Here is a 24,033-nt window from a genome sequence, read left to right as displayed (position 1 = left end):
CCGTCCCAGACATGAGCAGATTAGCACTGAAACATAGCAGATGCTCTCTAAGAATTTTCCCACCCACCACTCCCCTTATTACAGTAATCTGCTGTCAGTTTTTGTTTTTCCAGACATGGAACAAGCACCAACCAAAGGACTGGACGATAGTCACACCACGAAGAAGAAGGAGCCAATCCAAGCTGCAGTATTTTGGACTGTTCAACTAAAATCAGAGACAGTGCTGGTTTTTAAGAATTTTATTAAGATTTATATAGTACTGCCTTCTTAGCATAAATACAGCAAAACTCTTGTCGCATTGTATTAAAGGGGGGGGGGGGGGGGTCCGTAGGGATGGATGGGAGGGTTGTGGGCATATCTGGCTCGTTGTTTCCCTGCCCAGCCATCATGCATAGTGGTGGGCGCAATGTTGGGTAGACAGGTTGTCTACAAATATATGCCATGTAGAGCAATGTTATCAAGTAAAAAATGTGGGTAGACAGGTTGTCTACAAATGTATGCCATGTAAGGCAAAGTTTTCGATTGGGGTCATAGCAAAGCCTGCAGGCTTGGGGCCCTCTCCACCTCTCATAACAGGAGGGGAGACTTAGTACTGGAGTACTTGGGTAGAGAAGTACTACTGACCAGAAGCAATCACCGGGAAACAGGGTATACAGATGTGCTCTCAACCATCTCGGACCCAAATGTCTAGTACCTAAATTTGGGATCCTTGGCACCTGCGCCCAACGCAGGGCCACTGGTTTTGTCCGGTACTTATTAGTCGGTATACCAGCTATCCCTTCTGGACCCAGTTTTTTATTGTATATCCCACAATGCGGCCGTTTTCAATGCCAATTCCCAAATGTCCATCACAGTTCGGAACATACGTTGTACCCTTTTGATTAGTCTTTAATAAACATAATAAACTATAATACTCTTGTTGTCTAGTTGGCATCAGGAATGGTAATGGGTATGTGAATATCACCAAATGCAAGGAATCTTATGTTTGTAAGCATTCCTACCTGACTGTTCAATTAAACCTGTTCTGATGAGACTGATGAAGAATTCAAGCAAATACAGAACATTGGAATATCACTTCCATACAAAGTTCTAAATCCCTGCATTACATTGTCATACATGCCAACTTTCCCGATTTGTGCGGGATTCTACCGATTTGAAGCAACTGAAAAGGCAAATCCCTATATCCCGATCGGGATTGCAAAAATACCCCGAAATCCCGATTTTCTAAAAATATCTCCCATTTTACGACAACAAATCCCCATTTCCAACCGGAATTTGAAATCCCGCGTCATTTCTGAACTGGCCAATCAGAAATTGGGAAAATAGTCAGCCATTGCTGTTTACCTGTGTCGCATGGTGTCAGGTTGGTCTGCCTATGTCGGGGTGTTTATTGGACAGTACGAAGCATGTTTTGATAGTAATTAATTGGGAAGACGGATTTCAAATTGACATATCCTTTACACAAACGTGAATGACAACGATGATAGTGTCACCACCAAACAATCGGACATTCCCGATTTTTGCCTCTCACTGACAGCATCCAAAATTTGCAATAAGGTACGTCAAATATATATTTTTTCCAACTATAATAATATAGGCTATCCAAATATATCCGTCTATAGCGATGTATTACATAGTCTATATAGTGTAGTATTCATTAAATATACTTTGTGATGCGTAATTCGCACAAGTCTGTACTGAATTGTATATTTAGCAAGTAGCCTTAATTTACAAGTAAAATCGTATATTTTGATGTGTTTTTTCCTGGTAATTATTTCAGATGTCATGGGTGCAAAGGTTTTGTTCGCAAACTCCATAGTAGGGCAGATCACTCCTTTTCTGGTTGCAACGCAGATTATTCCACCAGACTCTGCAAGCCCATGTTTACAGACAAGCAAGATCGCCTTTGTAGTCGTACCTAAATGCATGTGCTTTAATTTAAATTTTGATATATAGACCAGCCAATGTTTATTGTATGGTGTAAAAGGATGCCACCTCAAGTATTATTTGATAATATGTATGTGACTTGTTGTTGGAGAGAATTTTTTGCTGAATAGATGATTTTAATAAAATATTTATGTATATCTTTCAAAGTTTTTTTTTATATATAGTTAATGGTCAAACACACTTGATGTTGTGTTAATATATGATACATTTACAACGATTTGATTGATGTTTTATTTGAAAAGACAAAATATTTATTTTCATGCTAAAATGTAGTGAATTTTGAGCTTTGAAAAAAAGTCGTCGCGCGCAAAATCCCCCATGGGGATTTTTAAAAGTTGGCATGTATGCATTGTTATGTACTAGTCTAGACTATAGTTTTTGTGTACACCACCTTATCTTAAGTCAAATGACCTTCAGCCAGGGTCGTCACACATCATCAAACCATAAGCAAGTCTATAATTCCTCTAAATCACAAAATTAAGACCCTCACAAAAATACTTTGCAACTCTTAATTTAAATGTTACATAAGCAACCTTTGTGCTAAATATGATCTGCTAATATCTTTCCATTTCAAAGTTATGGCTTGGATAAATAAGTCAGACTTTACATGTGACATCAACCCTGGCCATATGTCCTTAGGTCTACACCATCTTGGCATCAGCAACGTTTGTGCCAAGCAAGGATTGTTTATGTTTCTCCATCACAAAGTTATGACCAGGACGAAAATTTACAACTTTTATATGACCTTGGTGAAATGACCTTAGACCAAAGTAAGATAAAATGTCAAACTTTGACAAATAAAATTGACCTTGGATTAGGGTCATAACATACTATCAAGCCGCAAGCAACCTTTGAGCCTAGTTTGGGTACCATTATGGCCTTGACAAGACTTCCAAACCTTTTATACTCATGATCCTTGGTCAAATGACTTTGGGTTAGGGTAAACTATCTACCAATAAGCACTGGTCATAACAACAACAGTAGAATTAAGAGATATACAGATACCCCTTCCCGAGGTCTGCTTGTGTGGGTATAATACTCCGAGGAATATATTTCTGACAGCATAGGATTGTTTTGTTACCTTTGCTACGAGGTCCACGAGATAACTTGTCTGTAGACATCATGGATGGGCGAGGACTCGTAAGCTGACTGTTACTTGGTCTCGCTGTAGCAGACGCAGAGAAATCTTGTCCAATTCCCGAGTCCTGGGCACTCATTGGGTCAGTACCACTGTTTACATGCTGAAAATTAAGATAGTTAAGCATAATGACAATAATTACCTGCATTTCATGTAGTAACACTGCACTGACTGGATAGTAAGCAAGTTTCACCTGTGTGATTCTCACTATGGACTGTGATTACCTTATGATGCTGGTGGGCTATAAATATCGGTATGGTATTAATCTATATAGTATAGGTGTGCTCTATGATGCTGGTGGGTTATAGATATCTGTGTGGTTTTAATCTATATGGTAAAGAGTGCTGTATGATTCTGGTGGGCTATAAATATTGGTGTGGTATTAATCTTTATTATATAGCTAATAAATAGTCTAATATAAAATCTGCGTAAAATCTAGAGAATGTTAGCGTTCAATATCCTGAAAATTTATTGAACGCTAACATTGCATTGCGTAAATTGTATGCTCTCGAAACATTCCGAGTATGAGCGTTCAATATTGACGTTACCGTAACGACGTAAACAAGCCAAAATGGCAGACGACGGTCCTCCGAATCTGACAGAGCCGGTATTTGATATTTACTTAAGCAAAATGTTTTACTGTACATAAATTATGATGTCCCAATTTACAAAATCAGTTTGCTTCATGCATTAATGACGGGTTAAATATTGAACAGTTAAGAAATGCATGCTGTTATTGCACACTGCCAATATTAATGAATTCTCGTCTATTTTGGAGTAGTTTGAGTGAAAAGGGATATAATTTAACAACTAAATACTTTAGCTATATAATAAAAGGGTTATTGCATGGACTTTAAGATATAGGTGAATATTGGCACTCATTGGCTGTCAAAATGCACGAGCTTGCGAGTGCATTTTCACAGCCAACTCGTGCCAATATTCACCAATATAAGTTCAATAACCCTATAATATAGTATAGGTGCACTGTATGATATTGGTGGGCTATAAATATCAATGTGGAATTTAATCTATATAGTATAGGTGCACTGTATGATATTGGTGGGCTATAAATATCTGTGTGGTATTAATCTATATGGTATACGTGTGGTGTATGATATTGGTGGGCTATAAATATCTGTGTGGTATTGGTATGTTATTATTATCTATATGGTACAGGTGTGCTGTAATTACCTATCTGGCATTGTGGGGCATAATAACCTGCTTCACCAGTGTGTTAATGACAGGGAACTATAATTATCAGCATCACACTAATTGTGGTCTAATTACCCATGTTGCACTCCCTGTGGTCTATAATTACCCATGTTGCACGCCCTGTGGTCTATAATTACCCATGTTGCACTCCCTGTGGTCTATAATCACCCATGTTGTACTCCCTGTGGTCTATAATTACCCATATTGCACTCACTGTGGTCTATAATCATCCATGTTGCACTCACTGTGATCTATAACTACCCATATTGCACTCAATGAGGTCTATAATTACCCATGTTGCACTCAATGAGGAGTATAATTACCCATGTTGCACTCAATGAGGAGTATAATTACCCGAGTGATATCCACTACAGGTTCGTTGTACACTCCTTGTGAACTAAGCTGACTGTCAACATCATCACCCTCTCTAAGGTTTCCAAACTGATCCAATGCTCCACCTCGTTTTCCAGCAACTGTAGCATTAGAAAAATAGTACTTGTGAATTGCTGTATGTGTACCTATCGTTGTGGGATTCATATTTTAGCATCTTTGGCAGTGAAGCAAGAGTGCCAATTTATGGTAGCGCTAAAATACGTATAATAAAAACTTTTCAAATAAGAATTATGCTAAATAGTGCACAAGCTCTAATTAAGCCAAATTCTAAATAGGCTAAGTAAATATATATATATATATATATATATATATATAAAAATATCAATCATCCATCATGGCAATTTGAAGTAATTGTAATTAAATGATGCATCACAATCATATCTACGATAGAAGCACATATTTTTGTGGGGTTAAATATCATTAATTTAGTAAAAAATATAATTCCGTTGTTTCCAGATTTTCAAAAGTAAAGTTCTCCTTGTTTAGTTTTTATCACTCTCTACCATCAGCTCATAAAACAAAAATGACAACTCTATGCATGGGTTTTGTTGATTGATTGATCGTTTTGCTGTTTTTAGCCACACTCGACAATTTTTCAGTTATATGGTGGCGCCCAGTTTTTATTGGTGGAAGAGAGAACCCAGATACAATGTACCTGGGAAGAGACCACCAACCTTCCGAAAGTAAACAGGAAAACTTTCTCACTTACCGGCGCGATTGGGATTCGAACTCGCGCCGACCAGAGATGAGAGGCCGTGTCATTTTGAGTACGATGCTCTAACCACTCGGCCACGAAGGTCCCTTGTATTACTTGACAAAAATTTAAAAATTGAACATGCAGTAACGCGGAGTTACAAATTATGAATTTCCATGCTGGATGTCTTTAATTTATTGCTTGCATGTGTATGATTGTTATTTGTTTTCTTATAAAAACTGAATGTTTAAATACCAAGGTTTATTATGAACGGTAAGAGCAGTATTGTTTACTGTTATTTGTTTACCAATAAATAAAAACAAGCAACTCTGCATTCATGAAATGCATCAAAGATTTAATTTCATTAATAAATGCTGCCAACAAAATTAAATCCTCCACGCCACCAAGATTTCTGCTTCTATAGTAGAAGATGAAATTAAAATCTGATGCATCATATCATATGTATTATATCATGTGTATCATATGTGTATCATATCATATGTATTATATCATGTGTATCATATGTGTATCATATCATCTGTATCATATCATATGTATTATATCATGTGTATCATATGTGTATCATATCATATGTATTATATCATGTGTATCATATGTGTATCATATCATCTGTATCATATCATATGTATTATATCATGTGTATCATATCATATGTATCACATCATATGTATCATATCATGTATTATATCATATGTATTATATCATACGTGTATTAAATCATATGACTGTATTATATCATATGTGTATTATATCATGTGTATTATATCATATGTATTATACATTCAATTTGAAAGAAATATACATTGCTCAATATGCACAATATAATGATTATCTATTTTTTCACCAGAAAACTTTAGAGCTCTTCAAAATGCAAATTGACCTAGAAATGCAGTTGTGATATCTCAAATTACGGGTTTACTTACTGGTCCGCCCACTGCCTGGTCTTTTGTACTTATTCCTGTAGTGTTTATACACATTAGCGTCACGGGGGTCAAACCTTCAAATTGAAGAACACTCACTTTGAATTAAACCAATTTTCCAAAATTGCTAAATTACATGCTAAGGTCAAGCATCAAAAACATAACAATTTGCCGAGTTGTCAGAATGAATTTTTGTGTCATTAATTGTAGTATTCAAACAAGAAGGTGACTTAAAGTTCATGATATCAATTCTATGCACATTAAACAAAATATCAGATATATCATGTTTCTTTACCTGTAATTAAGGTAATAAAAATTGGAGGTGTTTATTTCCAGATGTTCATCTGAATATATTGTTTGCTTTAATAATGCAATTTCTTTCAGTAGATTAAACTTCAAAATACCAGACTAAAATGAAGAAAAGTGTATGTCATGCAGACTAAGTTGTCCAAATAAGCTTCCCATTAGTGCAGTGTAATTCAAAAGAGAAAGTGAGAGAAAAAATGTGGGTACAGGTTAATTCAAACACACTATTTCTTGTGCACTTGGATGCAGATTCACAAATATGGTTACGTATAATTATGTACCAATCATCCATCTCTGAACTGTAACTGCATCCAGAACTGAGGGGAAAAAAAATAAGCATTGACTAATTCACATAGCTATCTGTAAAGCTCAAACCTTCAAGTTAAGATAATTAGAGTCAAATAAGTGGCAGGTAAAAAAAAATATTCAGTAACACACACACACACACACACAGACATAGCCAGTATATAACATATTAGCCAACTGTAATATTAGCTCTGGTATAAACTTGGATCTCACTCTGTAATCCATCCAATTCAATAACTGCTTTCAAACGTTCTTTTGATAATGTATACTATTATTGACTAAACCTTTTCCAGTTAAATAAATGTGTATGTATAAAACAAAGGGATGATAGAACTGTTTCTGAAATAAATTGATAGAACACACGAATTAAAAGCTAAAATTGATTTTTTTTTTTTAAAATTCAATACCTTAAAACATTTTCATAAGTAACTATTATTGAAATGAAATGAGCTATAATGAATCGTGTATCAGATATGGTAATAACAATTATTCATATAATTATGTTTATGCATTAAATGCATGGTTAATATCTTATCAATTGCATTTATGCTTTCTTTTATTTTTATTTTTGAAGTATGCATCCAGGATTTTTCTTTATTTTGTTGGCCTTATGTACTTCAGAGGCTAATTCTTTAGTCATGTGACCCTTCATTTACATCACTTGTAAATTTGCTTTGATATTGTTAACACACATTTCTTTTTGAATATTTTTACCCTCCGTTTGCCTCTTCAAACCTTCTTTGTGTCAATTATCACTAAATGTATTTCAATTTGTATCATGTGAGCTTAGTTTTTTTGTGCCATCTTTTTACTTCATCTTTCTAGATGTTTTTTTCTTCTTCTTGTCATCATTATACATGTAGTTTGGTTTAGGGCATTACTAAACAATTGATGATCTAGTTAGGTAATCGCTCTATACAGTGAGTATGATATTTGATCCCACTGTATTTGAGTTGCATGTGTTCTTTAAAATTCACATTATTTAAAATAAATGAGTATTTCATCTCCGAAAGGATTCATTTTTATGATAACATCTAATTCAGCAAAAACTAGCAACAGTGAGCTTGTGAGGCACCTTGAGACATAACATTTTTAGGTAAGTCCTGTAACACATTTCAAGGCTCTAAAAGAGCTAGGGTCTACAACACAATATCTCTGGAAGGCTTTGCTTTAACAGCTAGTGAAATTGTTAAGTCAATTTTATAGCAGATTAATGTTACATATAAGGGTTAATTAAAAAACAACAGGAAATATATGGACTACTTCTACAGAAAGAAAATTTTTACCCGCCATTCTGACTGGAGATCAAATTTGGGTTTTCCAACCTGTATGTATTAACAAGATCAATATATCAGCTGTAAAAATCTCCTATCAATAAAATATCCCTACATGTGTGTAGCTGATTCAGTCACGAAAGTAAATACAACCTGATCGCATCCTGTACTAAGAAGATGAAATTTTAAAGCATAACATTATAAAGTTACAAACTAATAACACCTCTCTTTCTCTCTCTCTCTCTCTTCATGAACCAGTGTTCAGCAGCCCTACTCAAAGTTCAAACTAAGATTTAAAGCACTGTTTGTCTTCTGTAATTGCTAAAACACTCAATCTAATGGACATAACCATTTTAATCCTAATGCTTTCAAAATAATTCCCTGCAGTTACAAAATAAGAAAACATGCATATAATGATGTTCATATATCTATACATGTACTGTCTCTTCAAAATTTCAACAATAGCCGTTTAGATCATAAATGTTTTGATGCTATTCACTAGTGTATCTTAATCAATTTAAGGGGTTCATGTTAAGTAAAGTCCTTAACCTTTGACTTGACTTGACTTAATTCCTTCTCTCCTCGTGGAGAATAGGGCCATGAACAAGTCCTCTCCATTTACTTCTGTCCTGGGCTGATCTTGCTGCCTCTGTCCATGACCCAAAACCTAGTTCTTTCCTCTCTCTTTCTATTGTTCTTCTCCACGTTTCCTTCAGTCTTCCTCTCTTTCTTTTTCCTTCTGGTGTCCAACTAAGGGCTACATATGGGTGTGTTCTTTTATCCATCCGTAGCACATGTCCAATCCACTGCCATCTGTGTGTTTTTATCATAGTGCTGATCTTTGATACTCCTGCTATCTCTCTAACTGCTACATTTGGTATTTTCATTGGCCAGTAGATCTTTAAGATTTTCCTAAGACATTTGTGCTGGAAGGTATCTACAAGTTTTTCATCCCCTTTTGTCATTTTCCAAGTCTCGCTGCCATACAATAACACAGCTATTACATTTGAGCTGAAGAGCTTCATTTTTGTTTTTCTGTTGAGTTGGTTATTGCTCCAGAGTAGCAAGGGCCCCATAGATGCAGTGTGTAGGCCCACCGGCGTGTGGACACGCCCTAGCACTCATCAACCTTTCCCCAGCTATGGGAATATAGCCGGCAAGACATGATGTTGAAAATCAGGGATGATTATCTGTCTAGGAGAAGGAAACCTCCGAAGTAAAACCCGGATAGGTGAGGTTCGCAACCAGGGGTGGCAGCTTACCTAGGAGAAGGACACTCCGATGTAAAACCTGGGGGATGGCATCCAATAGTCTTAAAAAACCGCCATCTAAGGGAAGGAAAACCCCAACAGAAAAACCACCTCAACGAGGTTGAGCGTAGGGCTAATCACCCGACCTCATAAAAAAGAAGTGATTACAGAAACTATGAACAAGTCAATAAGAAGTCGTGGGGTAAGCATAGCTATCGAGCATACTCCAAAGGATGATTTCATAGCGGACAGAGATGCAAGCATGATGTCTACGAGCCAAAGCCTTAACCTTTACCCTTATGGAAAAACTAACAGTATCCCATAAAATGTATTTTATATTGTTAAGAATATCACAGAACATGAACGAATAGGTAGCTCAGTGATTAGAGCATTCACTTTGTAACCAGGAAGTAATGAGTTTGAGCCCCATTTGTGCCACGACCGTGTCAAACCTAAGACGTAACCAGAAGTAGTAATTGCGCTCTGCACTTACAAATAAGTCATGAATCTTTCAGATATGACGTCGAAAACTGGCAGGCATTGGCACATCAAAGAACCTTCTCTGCTATGGCCATGAATGTCATGCACAAGTTCTAAATTTGTGGTACTTCACCTGAAGCTGGTAATGCCTCAGTATGAGTAAAACAAATCTCTAAGGGATGCAATACATGTCCTTGATGATAGAGAACTTTGTAAATGTTTCTCTGTTATTGTATATATTATAATAAAATATTCAATCATTTGGTATACAGTTTATGTGAGCGACTTTCAAGTTGGTCTTCTTAAAATTTTTATCCTTGAATTACCCCCATTTCATCTTCTGCAGATCTATTAAGTTTATATTGTTTTGGACTAAATAGTATCTAAAATACAATATACATGTAGTACAAATTTCTTCATGTACCACATCTGAATACTTCAAAGCTGTTTCATTTCATTCATTTACTTGAAATACTTTTAAAATATTTACTGCAACTTTACAATTTTACACTGTGAAGTCTTTAAGCTTAAAAAATACATATACTTGAGATTTCATCTCCGCACCAAGATGTTGCATACATGTACATACAGAAAAACCCTCATTAATATTCCACATTTTCACGGAAGCAATGGGCAAACATATTTTGGGTGAAAGTTGATAGTAAAAGCTCAATGACTCGAAACTAAATATTTCACTATCCATAGGCCTGTGACCTTGACATTTGATGATTTTTCAAAATTCATTAATATCATACAGACCATTAGATTTTAAAAATTCAATGCCTAAAATATAATATAAGCTGCAAAAGATTTAGTCTCCAGTTTTCAAGGTGTGAATTAAAATTGATTCAAATCCTGATTCACTGACATGTTTAAAATCATCTTTGAAAAAATAAGGATATACATGTGTATATATATATATATATATATATATATATATATGACATTTTTTGGTTCTGATCATCAAGTACATGTAAAATAAATAGACATTTTTTTGTTCTGATCATCAAGTATGTGTGTAAAAATGTAATCAGAAACAGTGTTAACCATCATAAAACTAGTACTCATGAGTGGAATATCGTTTTTTAATTACCGTAACAAACTTTACTTTGCACGACTGTACTTTTTTCCTTTACCTTCCACAATTACTTTCTTACCTTACCTTCCACCACAGTAAATTTTTTACTTTACCTTCCATGACTGTACTTTCTTACTTTCCCTTCCACAATTTTACTTCCTTACTTTCCCTTCCATGACTGTACTTTCTTACTTTCCCTTCCACAATTTTACTTCCTTACTTACCTTCCACGACTGTACTTTCTTGGCGACTGTGATCTCTGACGATCTTCAGATTCTCTCAAGTTTCTACAAAATTAAAATCATACTAGTGGAAATAAAATTAGGATAGCAGACTAGAATGCAGAATTAAATGTCCATATACTTTCTCACTTTTAGTCTAAAAGTTATGACCAATGTTGTATTTTGTCACAGACTAACAAGCAGATGGAGAGACGGAAATTTTTTATAAGCGGCCTCCGAACCTTCATTTCTGAGGCACATAAAATCAATTGCCAATAAGACCTTGTGGAAGAAATGTACTGCAGAGTGTCATATGATTACAGGCTTAGAGCAGTCCTACGTGATTACCATAATTATTTCCCACGAATTGCATGAAATAAGTGTATTCATGAAGTGTTTAAAATGTACAATAACATGCAGTGCAATTCCTCTTTAAAAGGCTTGGAAAATGATGTCATTGAAATACCAGTACCTCATATTGTAGGAAAAGATACATTGTCAAACATCAGTTCACTTTTCATCATAAAAGTGCATACAATATAAGAAAAAAAGTAAGGTATTTATTCCCTTTAACCATTTACCAGTCTATGAAAATGAAATACAAAAATAATAAATCTACATCTTGTGTCTTGCCAGTACATAAACTTACATTTTAACAAAAAATACTGGTATATATTCCTCCTCCTCCTCAAATGTTTCCATCCTTCAGGCTGGATTAATTGCACACAAAATGCCCTATCATCACCCACAATAGATCAGTCATTTACCACTAGATATATGAATCCCCCAATTTAAATGGAATCACTTTAAAGACATTGTCAATCGTGGAAATATATCTTCCTGTAAATATCCAATTGGGGCCATTCAGGGGGATTCGGGCACGGTGCGGATATGTACAGAGTATACTGTTACACTATATGGTCGCCTGGATTACTTTCCATTTTCTACATATAGGATCAGGAGTTATTTTTAGGTTTTAGAAATTAGGAGTAAAATGAATAACTCTTAAGAATGCATGATTTTTTAAATTCATGCACATTAAGATGTACAAAGTTGTTCTTGCAAATGATATTAGAATCGGTGAAATTATCCAATACAGAATTAATTGTTTTAAACCTTGTTACGTATTATTTGATAAATAAATGTGACAATCTTAGAGACATTATGTCGATAATGCTATAGATCTCAAATAGTAAGGATAATCCTTTAAATTTCTTTCCCAAAGCCTTGGCACACATCTGCCTGAGCAACAAAGAGAAGGTGAAGGGGTGTCGCTCTAGACAGCTGATCCCTCATAGATTTATTGTCAGCCCAACAACTCCCAATGTGGGATACCATCAGCAATGACAATATTTGCTGCACCATAGCCTACTATTGGGTTATTTGTCAAATCATTACCTACACACTGAGAAAAAAATTATCCAGAAAAACTACTCTCGAAAATTCATTATGTATATTTGCCTGTGAAACGTTTTAGAGTAGTATATTTCTGTTGATACAAGCTTACAGATATGTAAATAGTCGCATTGTGAATCTGATACTATCTAATCTAAAAATCATTTAAAAATCTATAAAAGATTCAAATTTGGATTTCAATTGTTCAATACCCGACACCCTCAGTCAACCCATTCAATGTTTGCTTCTCCTTGACAAAACTTATTTACTCTGCTATAATACTGCTATTAAGTCAATAAAAATAACTTGTATCATTTCAAAAACAACAATTAACTGAAGTTTTTAATATTTTGAACATATTCTATGACTGCATATACTTACAGAATAGTTATTGGTTATCAAATAAATGATCTCTTATCTGTGACATTGTACACGGTCTTCATTAACAGTGACTTTACAAGTGTTGAGAGGACATTTAATGGACACAATGAAAACCAAACAATGTAAAAATCAATCATTATGTGATTCTTTGTTTCTCAAGTGAAATGATCAGCTTCAACAAAGCACTTGATATTTCATAATGCATAGTTTCGCATTACAAGAGAGTTCAGAGTTAGTATAATGCAAAAACATGTAACTTTTTTTATTTTTTTGCATGGACTGTCTGTTATTGAACTGCCCTGACCTGACATAGTTTGTATTGTAAATGAAAGTGTCTGCATTGAAGTGTAAGGCTGGGTGGGGCCTGTAAAGAATGAAATAAGTTGTTCTGATAAAAATAAAAAAAATGTGGAGTTAGCTGAATTTAAAAAATGAAGCATAAACTCACTAACTGAATATGACTTTTGTATCTATGACCTCCTTTTAGCAATATATATTATATGATCCTTTGTGGGCAGAACCTAAGGTGGATCGATCCTCATTTGATTTATTAATATTAATGGTTAAAAGTAGAAAAACTGTATTAATTTCCACTCAATATAGTTTACTTTAATCAATAACCAATAAAAATGTGACTGTATGTTACCACCTTTTTAAAGATGTCAGACATGCAAAAACAGAAGTATTATCAACATTAAAAAAAATCACACATTTTTGATAAACAGAATAATAAAAATTTGTTGAAATGACAAATTTTAAATGTCAACAGTTTAAAAAAAACCTGTTAATTAATTCATAAATATATAAAAATTGATTATGGATATCAGGGAAATCATTGTGTAAGAGACGTGCAGTAGAGGAAATTCCAGCATAGGAGTTATTGCCCTTGGTAACATTCTTTTTAATAATATAAATAATTAAATACCTATGGAAAATAAAAACTTTCAGCATCAATAGTTTACCATTTTTAAAAAAAAAATTATCCAGAGAATAAAATTCCTTTTAAAGATATACTTCTATCATGCGCAAAATTTAATTAAATAAAGATTTTGCAAAAACCTATGACATCACATGAGGATCGGTCAACCATAAGGACAGTGTGATGTTTGTAAAAATTATACCCAAGCAGTGGCAATTTTCTCCATCCATTCAAATGACCTTGAACTTTCTTTATGTCTTGACCATTGTCCAGACCAAAAACTTATGTTCACTAATTTCATTGGGATTTCATATATTTCATTGCCATTGGAGCTATTATTTAAGGTAGAATTCAAATTTTTTAAAAGTTATTCATTACCATGAAGCACTAAATCATAAATACACCTATCAGTACATCAGCTCCATTTGCACAAAATTTTTAAAATACACTATAAGTACAAATTTAGTGAAGAGTATATATCTCTCCATATATGAGATATACTCTCATATAACAAGAGTATCGGACACAGTACATAATATGCCCAGCACAAGCAGGCATGAATGCATTAAGTAAACAGATTTCTTTCCATCTTCAAGAAGTAGCCTACATTAATACATTTGGATGCTTTTTCAAGATGACAGCAAAACTTACTCTAATTCATTTCTGAAGTCAAGACGAGATCTGTTCTTCGTTCCAGGGGACACCTGACCTGAAAATGGAAAGCAAAATCTAAAATGTACAAACTATACCAACATGCAATATACAAGTATACATAAAGATACATATAAATTATTAACAAAATATATTCATCAAGGCTGAGTTTTTTCTATATAATCAAAATGTACTAAAAAAAATTAAATCATTACAATGAAAAAATATTACAAATGAAATTATTGAAAATATTAAGGATGTATGCTACGCCAGAGAAATTTGATATGTATGAAAAGTGGAGGATATGTACAATATTTTAAAATTGAAAATTTTCAGATTTACTTTATTTAGTCAAAAATTGCAGTTTTAGTAGAAAGCAATTTGAAAAAAAATTAAAACACCTGCTGGACTGGAACAGGGATCTACAGTTCAGTAGTCGACATGCTCACCTACCAAGCTACTCAGGTAGGCAATGATTTTTGAAATGAAGACAAATATTGCTGATGTTTATATTTTCATTCCTATTTTAAAAGGAAGTCAGCCATTATGATGATGTAGTCAGTACCTCCATAAAGTGGCTTGATTACAATAAACCTTAACAAAACACTGTATGTGTATTCATTTCATATCATATTCAAAATTTGTCGCAGTTAGCATGCACTATTTGGAATAATCATGATTTACTAGTTGATCTGTGTTTGATAATGAATGGAGATTTTCATATTTTTGTGCAACCATGAATTTGTGCTCTTGCTTCACTGCCACTAAAATATAAATCTCACTTAAAATTAGTACACATACTGTATGTCACCTATTTTTCAAACAATCATGCAAAAGCTCACGGTTATTGTACATCAATAACAATGATTAAACAGACAGATTACTAAGCTTGAACTTAAAACATGATTTAAAAGCTGTATTTAATTATTACATGGATTTCAATATCTAGTTAGTGGAAAGGTGTTAGATTTACATTCAATAATTGTCTATCAGTCATTCTCAATCTGAATTCTGAAGCATTGCAGCTTTCATTTTATCATGTATGAGAAATATTTAGGCAGTAGCTTTTGAAATTGATAACGTTCTGCTCATCATACTAATCGATATAACTTGTCTGTCACAGCAGAAACATCTATTTTTCTCATGCAGTAGATTAATTGTTAAACAGGCAAAGCTTAATTGCAAGCGACATGCAGGCATCCACAACAAAGGCATTCAAGCTTGCACAATGAGGTACCCAGATCTGCTCCTGTTTGAGTATCAGATTTGCCGTCTCTCAGCTTATTCCTGTCCTCAGCACAAATCGACTCCAGACTCCTTTCCACTTGGACTCCCAGGTCCTGTCGGACTCCCAGGTCCTGTTGGACTCCCAGGTCCTGTCGGGAGTCCTGCCTTTCTCCAGCATTCTCCTGCCCCTGGGTATCCATCAGTGGCCTCTGTGATGCTAAAATACCTTCCAGTGTTGCAGGCTGATTCAGATCAGATAGATCACTGTCAAACTCCAGGTCACTTAGGTTGAAGTCTGGATTCTCCTTTAATATCTCCTCTATGACAGACAACTGTTTGGCATAGTTGTCACTATCTGGGTCATAGATTTGGGAAAATATTCCTTGAGAATCTATGTCTTGAAGTAACCCACTTAGTTTTTCTGGGATCTTGAGTGTCTGATTCCCCACACAGAGCTCTGTGGCCCCTGAAAGGTGCTCCGGGGGTTGCTGGGAAGGGTCATTGTCTGAAAGCTCACTGAGGGAACCTTCCTCAGCTTCACTTTCAGAGCCAAGAAAACTTAGCCTCTCCTCCTCCAAGACTGCAATCATATTTCAATATAACAGGTCAACTCTCTATCTGTACGACATAATACAAGTATACACCGGTATTCCAAACCTTTAGAACTTCGTATATTTAAACACATATTCTCTTGGAATAGAATTGGACCTCTATTGCAATATGAAGGAAGACAGTCCATACATAAATAATGACACTGTCTACTTCATGGACTTATGAATAATGTCTTATGTGCTATAGTAATTGTGTGACAACAACAAAAATTTCTCTTCTTTTCTTTTTGTATAGCTGTCATTTGTTTTGTTATTTTGACTGTATGCCAACATGGTGATGTCAATAAACAAATTGAATTGAATAATCAATGTACTACATTAAAATCAATCAAACAAAGTACATAACATGCTCATCACAAGCTCATGTAGGGTGTGTTTGTTTTTTATGACACTGATTAGCAAACACAGCAAAGTCCCATGAGTTGTAGAACTTAGGTAGTATCAGCCATCATCGAACTTTGATTTATTATTTTTTTGTAACATATGAATAAATAAGGTCAGTAAATATATTACCCATGGTCATTTAAATTCTTATGTCTTGCAAACTGTGAGAGGAGTTTGATGGACAAACCATGTACTCACATTAAGATATTTCCTCAAAACTGATTAACTTTAATTAACAACCTGTTATTTTCCAAAAATTTGAAGAAAATCAAAATCCTTGCCATATGTACATCTTCAATACCCATACAAACACACTGTAAAATAAGAAAGTCCTGGCTTTTAAACTATAAGAGAAATTAAACAAACTATTTACTTTCCAAATAATATTTCTCCAAAACTGACTAGTTCCCAATAACTTGTAATTTTCTTCAAATTTTCTTCAAGAAAGTCAAAATCATTGCTATGTGCACATATCCAATACTAATACAAACACTCTCTGAAATAAGAAGGTCTTGTCTTGAAAACTGTGAGAGAAGTTCGACGGACACACCATATACCCTATATGTTACATCAAATTTCACATAAAGGGGCAAAACTCCTGCAAGAGGGGTCGAAATACATAAAAATTGCAACATGATTTTAAGTAACCCCCAAAGAAGCTACACAGCAAGTTTCAGTAAACCTCAAACAAAAGGACATACAGACATTGCTGTGCCATGACACGTCCTGTCTGAAGATGGGTGTAAAAATATACTGGAATATAAAGACTGGTGCAGTTAAGTCTGTTTCCTTTGCTGGATGCTGGTAAATTTGACTTACGAGACTTGTCGGATATAAAGGACAGCTCCTTCAGCCTGTTGGAGGCTCTGCTGACAGATTCGGACAGGTACAGCGACTCAGGCTTCCACCTCTTGTCCCGACCACCCCAAGCCTTCTCTATATCATTCAGCTGTAAATGATCAAGAAAATTTAAGCTTGGAAAAATTTATATTTTTTTGGGGGGCTAACATTTTGAAACTTAAGTGCAGAAGGTAGTTTTTTTTTGTAATTTCTAGGCATTTTACAGGACTGTAGCATGTTTTCTTTGTTTCAAAAATATTTCAACTGAGTTCTTAATTGTTGCATAGAAATTTCATTCCCTGTACCTAAACTTTGATTACAGTGACTGTATTTTTTCATTATATGCTATAAATATGCAAATATTTATTACTTAAAACCAAACAATAGACCCACAGGCCTTATTGGTCACCTGAGTATTAGTCAAAAGTATCACTAGCCACAAGGGCTATTCAATCTATAATATCCCTGTTCTGCATATCTAAGCTTAATTGTAATATTCAACAGCAATATAAAAACTGGGTGTGTTCTTAATATACAAATGTCCCCGACAGTGCCCATACTGATGAAATACTGTATAGCAGGAAATGAACTCGCAGAGTTAATTTTCGCTAAATTCGCTGAAACAAAATTTCCGCGAATTTAACATTCATTGAATTAATCTTTCATATTGATACAAAATTTGGTTCAGGATATTAAGATTTGTTTTTCCGCGAATTATTGATTTTAACAAACTTAAATCTACACTATGTCAGAAAGCTTTCATGCAAGTTTTTGAGAAGATTTTAAAAGATTTTCCCTATATATTTGTATGTAAAACTTTGATCCCCTATTGTGGCCCCATCCTACCTCGGGGGGGGGGGGGGGGGGGGGGGGGGGGCATAGTTTTAACAAACTTGAATCTGCACTATGTCAGGAAGCTTTCATGTAAATTTCAGCTCTTCTGGCCCAGTGGTTCTTGAGAAGATTTTTAAATGACCCCACCCTATTTTTGCGATTATATCTCCCCTTTAAAGGGGGTATGGCCCTTCATTTGAACAAACTTGAAAGCCCTTCACCCAAGGATGCTTTTGGCCAAGTTTGGTTGAAATTGGCCTAGTGGTTCTGGAGAAGAAGTCGAAAATGTAAAAAGTTTACAGACAGATGACGGACAGACGATCAGAAAAGCTCACTTAAGATTTCAGCTCAGGTGAACTAAAAATCGCGACTTTTTCTGACTGCGATATTAACCTGCTAAACAGTAATATATGTTTAATTAACACTATATGACTATTCTGGACCCGCCTTCGGATCTAGGATTAGAACCCTGGGGTAATGAAATTTTGGTATATCCCTTTCTGCTAGTATCAGCAAACTTAAAGAAGTCTTTCAATGATAAAGACAATAATCACTATGACCAATTTGGCCCCATCCTGGTACCAAAACCCCAGGAGATGTTTTTTAAATATTTACACATAAACACTATATACCAATCTTGGCCCCGCCCTGGAGTCAGAACTTCTCTACCCAGGGGATCATGAAATTTACAATTTTAGTAGAGGTTTCCAGCTCTACATCACTAGATGCATTTAGTATTTCTTACAGATGTGCAGTTGTACAGAAGATTTTTGAAAATTGGTCAATTTTTGGCAGTTTTTACCTCACCTGAAAGGCACCAGGGGTGAATGAGTTCTGAAATTTACAATTTATGCCCCCCCCCCCCCCCCCTTTTGCCTCAGATATGCTTTAAACCAAATTTGAAAAGAATTGGTACATAAGTTATCCAGAAGAAATTAAAAATGTATACTGCTGATATCCTAAAACCATTCATGATGCAAATCAAAATTTCAGTTATCTAATTTTTCCATGCATCAATAAAATTGAGCAATACGTTAGCTTTTGGTTTATGTGGTAGTGTCTGAGATTCAGATGATCTATGTCTGGTTAAGATGGATCTAAACTGAAGTCACTAGTATATACACTACAATCTAATTAAAATTAGACTTGTATACCCACTCTACGATACGTCTAATTTTAATTAGATTGCTATATACACTACTACTATTCTTTAAAAATTAATTAAATTAAATATATTCACAAATGTACTTTACTGAATATTCTTAAAGGATTCCTAATGTCTTGGGTCTACTTCACAAACCTGAAGATCATCCTCCAAATCATACATAGCTGGACTCTGGATTTCATCCATCCAGTCCTCAATCCAATCCGCAAAACTGTCGGGTCGGTAAGGGACATCCAGCCGCATGGCCAGGGCCTTTAGTGCCTCCTCCTCATCCTCCTTGCTTTTATAAGTTTGTTGGAGTCCCATCTCCTCCATCAGGTTCCACAACTCTTCCTTGTTCGATGCTCCGGTCAGGGAAGCTAGTGCCTCAGTTGCCTCCTCACGAATATCAGTCTGAATTACAAGACACACATTATCTCACTAAAAAATTTGAAAATTTTAAGATTACTTTATGTAATTAAAAGTATTGAATCCTCAAATGCTTATAAATACAATGCAGTACATAAAAATCAGGGGGAAAAAAGAACTTATTTACTTACCAAAAAATAAACGAGCGCATATGCATAGCCTATCATTTAATTTACTCACATATTAAGAAACTTTACATTAAACTTTTCTGGTATTTATAGTTAATATCCTGCAACTGTTCGAGTCACAAGTTCTACAGATCACTGATAAATCACAAAAAAATTAAATCCAATGACAGTAAACGTTTGTACAAATTTGTTTACCAGAGGTTTTATGAAATTAATCATCTTATCAATGTTCTGTCACCTGCTGATTCAGAAAGATGGGAATTTTTTTTATAATTATTTACATTTACTATAATATGCTGAACACTTGTCTCAACAAAAGGATTTAAATATTTTTAATAATGAAGATTTTTCTTTTATTCAGAAAATACATTTACCAAATAGTGATCTAGTTTTAGACAAAAGATTTAGGTACTTATGCTTTAAACAGAATATAAATTATGTTTCTCGAAACTCAAAAGAAGTGGCTTTAGAAGAGGACAGAGAAAATATAAAAACACTTACAGTTGTGAATGAATAGAGGCACATGAAGTGTAATTCTTACAATTACTCAGAGTATTCTACTTAAAACTGAAAAATTTGTTGAGATAAATACCATGAATCTGTCCAAATATTGATTTTAACCTGACAATTCAATAGCCCACTGTTATTAAAGTGCGGATTACAGAATTAGGGTTCAGACTATACTTTCTCAGGCACAATGTCTTCTCATCTAAGATACAATCTGCTCTACCTGGGGGTTTCTAGAGATGCACAATAATTTCACTGAGCTAAAAATTCGATATTTGCATTGATAACGCTTGAAGTTAAGGAATTACATATTGATTTAAGGAATACTTTTAAATCTGCCCTTAAGTAAAATGTTGTTAATTACCGAACTATCAATAAGCCGTGGTAAAATGGTAGCCACCACGTCTTGACGACTTTTGCCAATTACAGATAGCGCAGACAAGCCATTTTTCCGGATAGAAGCTTGGATAGAATTTCCTCCACTCAGCTGATTGGACAATTTGTTGATAATCCTGTCTAGGTACATATCAGATATACCCACATCTCTGAAATGTAGTGCTTTGTAATGATAATCAGATATACCCACATCTCTGAAATGTAGTGGTTTGTAATGATAATCAAATATACCCACATCTCTGAAATGTAGTGATTTGTAATGATAACAAAGTGCATTTACAGTATGTTTTTACATTACTTTATTAATTTTCATTTTTTATTCAAACACATGACAATATTTATTTCTCTTTTAGAGAAAATTTTGAGAATCCATATCCACTTTGATGTTTACAAAATAATCTACAAAAACTAAATTTATAACCAACAACTGAAAAAAAAATTCAGTTTCGCAGAGGAAACACGATGCATTTAGTGTCACACCTTCAATGATGATTTCAATTCTACTTCACTCTGCTTGGATCCCCACACTGGAATTCTGAATCTTCATAATCTATGATTTTACTTGTATGTGTCACAGAAGTTGAATTAACAAGGCCTATGGGACTTAATGGTCACCTGAATGACTACAACTCTGAATACCTCAATCACACAAGGTGTTAATTACTTTTAAAAATAAATTTCCGGATTCGATCAGTTTTTTCAATGTCCACGAGTAAAATAAAGCATTTTTAGAAATTAATGTACTGGATTTTTACTTCATGACTGCTGCTCCCTAAACCCACACCGATTTGCTGTCTGCATGCTCCAGACAAATTCTGATCTCACTCCTGCTGCTGATGGAGTATTGACAAACAACAGAAGTGGCTGCCCCTTTATCAATGTGTATGCAGTATCTGTCTCATATTTTCAGGTTTGACAGATGAATTAAGTTCCTGATATCTATATTATGAATTTTTAATTAGATTCACATGTAACTGTTAAATCTGCTTGAACAATGCAGTTGTCATCACCACTGCTTTCACTTTCATTTTCAGTGCCATCTTCTGATGCTTGGTTAGATGATTTTGATTCAATGTTTGATAATCTGATTCTTGTTCTAAAGCATCGATGATTTCCTACATTATTATTTTCTGGGTTTGCTAGCGATCAATTCACAGAGAATTTGCCTCAAATCCAAATCTGTTCATATTGACTATGAACAGCTCAAAAGTGCTGTTCTAAAATTCTTATATCTATATTCATTTACTAAATCACCATTTGTTTACATTCTATAAGTCATGAAATATTTTGTAGCATAAACAAACTCCTAAGATCTGCCTATGTCAGTCGTATTGTGACGTACGTCAAAACGACGTCACACTTTACCCTGAGCTGCCTTTTATCAACATTGCACTGTATTTTGGAGCTAGGAGACCACAAGATTGGGATGATAATTCACGTATTAAAAGTTCACAATCTTAATCCGAGGTGTGACTTTGTGAGATCTTTGTAACACATGCTGTATTTTTTCAAATCATTACGCTCTCTTAGTCGTGTGCTTTAACTAGTTCATAATCCGTTCATAGTCAATTTATTTTTGGTCCAACATTGGAAAAATCAAAAGTAATATTACCTCAAGGGCAAGTGGAGGTGAATATCATGTTTTATTCATCCTAATATGATGTTGGATCTCAGTCAATCAGAATCTCAGAATTACTCAGTCATGTTACAATATGACTCATATTTAAAATGCCATATGACATGAATGCTTTTATCACTGTAGGACACCTTAGCCAACCCTAAATTTATATTTTAGATATTTATCCAATAGAGTTCTATGTAGTGAATTTGCAATTGCATATTTGTATAAAAAATTTAATCAAAACACAAATGATAATCAAAATTGGAGGGCTTTTTACTATACAGACAGTCACAGGCAATAATCAAAACATCACTATATAGACAGAGAGAGGTAATTTCCTACTTGCACGTCCCCATAGTTCATCATCCAATGTCCCTTGCAATGTACATACTTGTGGATTTCTAGGATGTAGTTGCAGATTTTGCCATGAAGATCAACATCATCTGTGTCCAACATGGTCAGCAAGCGCTGGAGGATGCCCTCATAAGATGGGGTTCCCTTCAGATCACGGAAGAAGTCCTCCTTCATCAGTTTATGCATGACCTCCATATCATTAACCTGAATTGCCTTCTTCCTGTTCTGATTTTCCTGGAATATTCATTTGTTTCTGCTCCTTTTCAGACTGATCTATATCTAGTTTATATTTCACATGATTTATTGGTATATATATATGAAATATTCAAATAATTCATAATTACTCAAGTAAAATCTCTGTTTCATTAAATAACAAATAACCATACTTTCGAAATATGACAAATTCAAAGCCATCAATTAAAATATGACAAGGAATACAGTCTACTCTGGATATATTGAAGTACAGGGGAACAAAAGAAAATCTCAATGTACCTAAAGTTAAATTTACCATATATGATTTGACAGGAATATCTTATTAAAGTTGATGAAATTGGAAATGTTATTTCTCATGAAATGACAAATCTATAAATGAAAAACTTAAAGCTACTAGTAAAACTGTACTAATTAGGGGTCACGTATGTGACGCTTCTAATTGATACATGTATATAATTTTTTGGGACATTTTACATACAACTCACTTGCATTCTATCTCATTTCTACAAAACATCTTGGGGTACATATATATTACCATGCCTGTTTTAGAGTTAGCATATTTTGATGTTTCCTTATTCTTGCAAGTAAAACGTAAAATCTGCTCTTTTATGTATTAAAGAAGGTTTTATATATATGGACAGTACAAAGTTATTGTAGCAAAGAACAGAGAAAAATCTTTGGAATAATTGGGGATTGAACTCAGGACCCCTGCATTACTAGTTAGGTGATCTAACCACTGAGCTACCCAGCCTGATATAC

The 24,033-nt window shown here is 34.4% G+C and overlaps 1 protein-coding gene and 2 long non-coding RNA genes across 3 annotated transcripts in view; 2 read left to right on the top strand and 1 right to left on the bottom strand.

Moving 5' to 3' along the window:
- LOC130051626 (uncharacterized) overlaps positions 1–911 on the top strand; it is a 7,894-nt gene extending 6,983 nt beyond the window's left edge. The window contains exon 2 of the long non-coding RNA XR_008799895.1: positions 1–911. This exon is cut by the window's left edge and continues 386 nt beyond it. This is a non-coding gene — a long non-coding RNA (uncharacterized LOC130051626).
- LOC125680487 (uncharacterized) overlaps positions 1–24,033 on the bottom strand; it is an 82,340-nt gene that overhangs the window by 13,256 nt on the left and 45,051 nt on the right. The window contains exons 33-44 of the mRNA XM_056153785.1: positions 23,099–23,295; positions 21,055–21,235; positions 19,783–20,040; positions 17,628–17,757; positions 15,824–16,393; positions 14,587–14,644; positions 11,244–11,306; positions 8,224–8,262; positions 6,913–6,948; positions 6,329–6,402; positions 4,652–4,770; positions 3,029–3,188 (exon numbers count right to left, since the gene is read on the bottom strand). Coding sequence (XP_056009760.1) covers positions 3,029–3,188; positions 4,652–4,770; positions 6,329–6,402; positions 6,913–6,948; positions 8,224–8,262; positions 11,244–11,306; positions 14,587–14,644; positions 15,824–16,393; positions 17,628–17,757; positions 19,783–20,040; positions 21,055–21,235; positions 23,099–23,295 — 1,885 coding nt within the window. The remainder of the gene's footprint in view (positions 1–3,028; positions 3,189–4,651; positions 4,771–6,328; positions 6,403–6,912; positions 6,949–8,223; positions 8,263–11,243; positions 11,307–14,586; positions 14,645–15,823; positions 16,394–17,627; positions 17,758–19,782; positions 20,041–21,054; positions 21,236–23,098; positions 23,296–24,033) is intronic.
- LOC130051625 (uncharacterized) lies at positions 1,410–1,991 on the top strand. The gene is made up of 2 exons (XR_008799894.1): positions 1,410–1,557; positions 1,781–1,991. It is a non-coding gene; the product is annotated as an uncharacterized LOC130051625 (long non-coding RNA).

The sequence above is a fragment of the Ostrea edulis genome, chromosome 2 (assembly GCF_947568905.1).
Source record: "Ostrea edulis chromosome 2, xbOstEdul1.1, whole genome shotgun sequence".
In the NCBI taxonomy this organism is placed as follows: Eukaryota; Metazoa; Mollusca; class Bivalvia; order Ostreida; family Ostreidae; genus Ostrea; species Ostrea edulis.
Note: the sequence above shows the minus strand (reverse complement) of the source record. Positions and strands in the feature narration are given on the sequence as shown.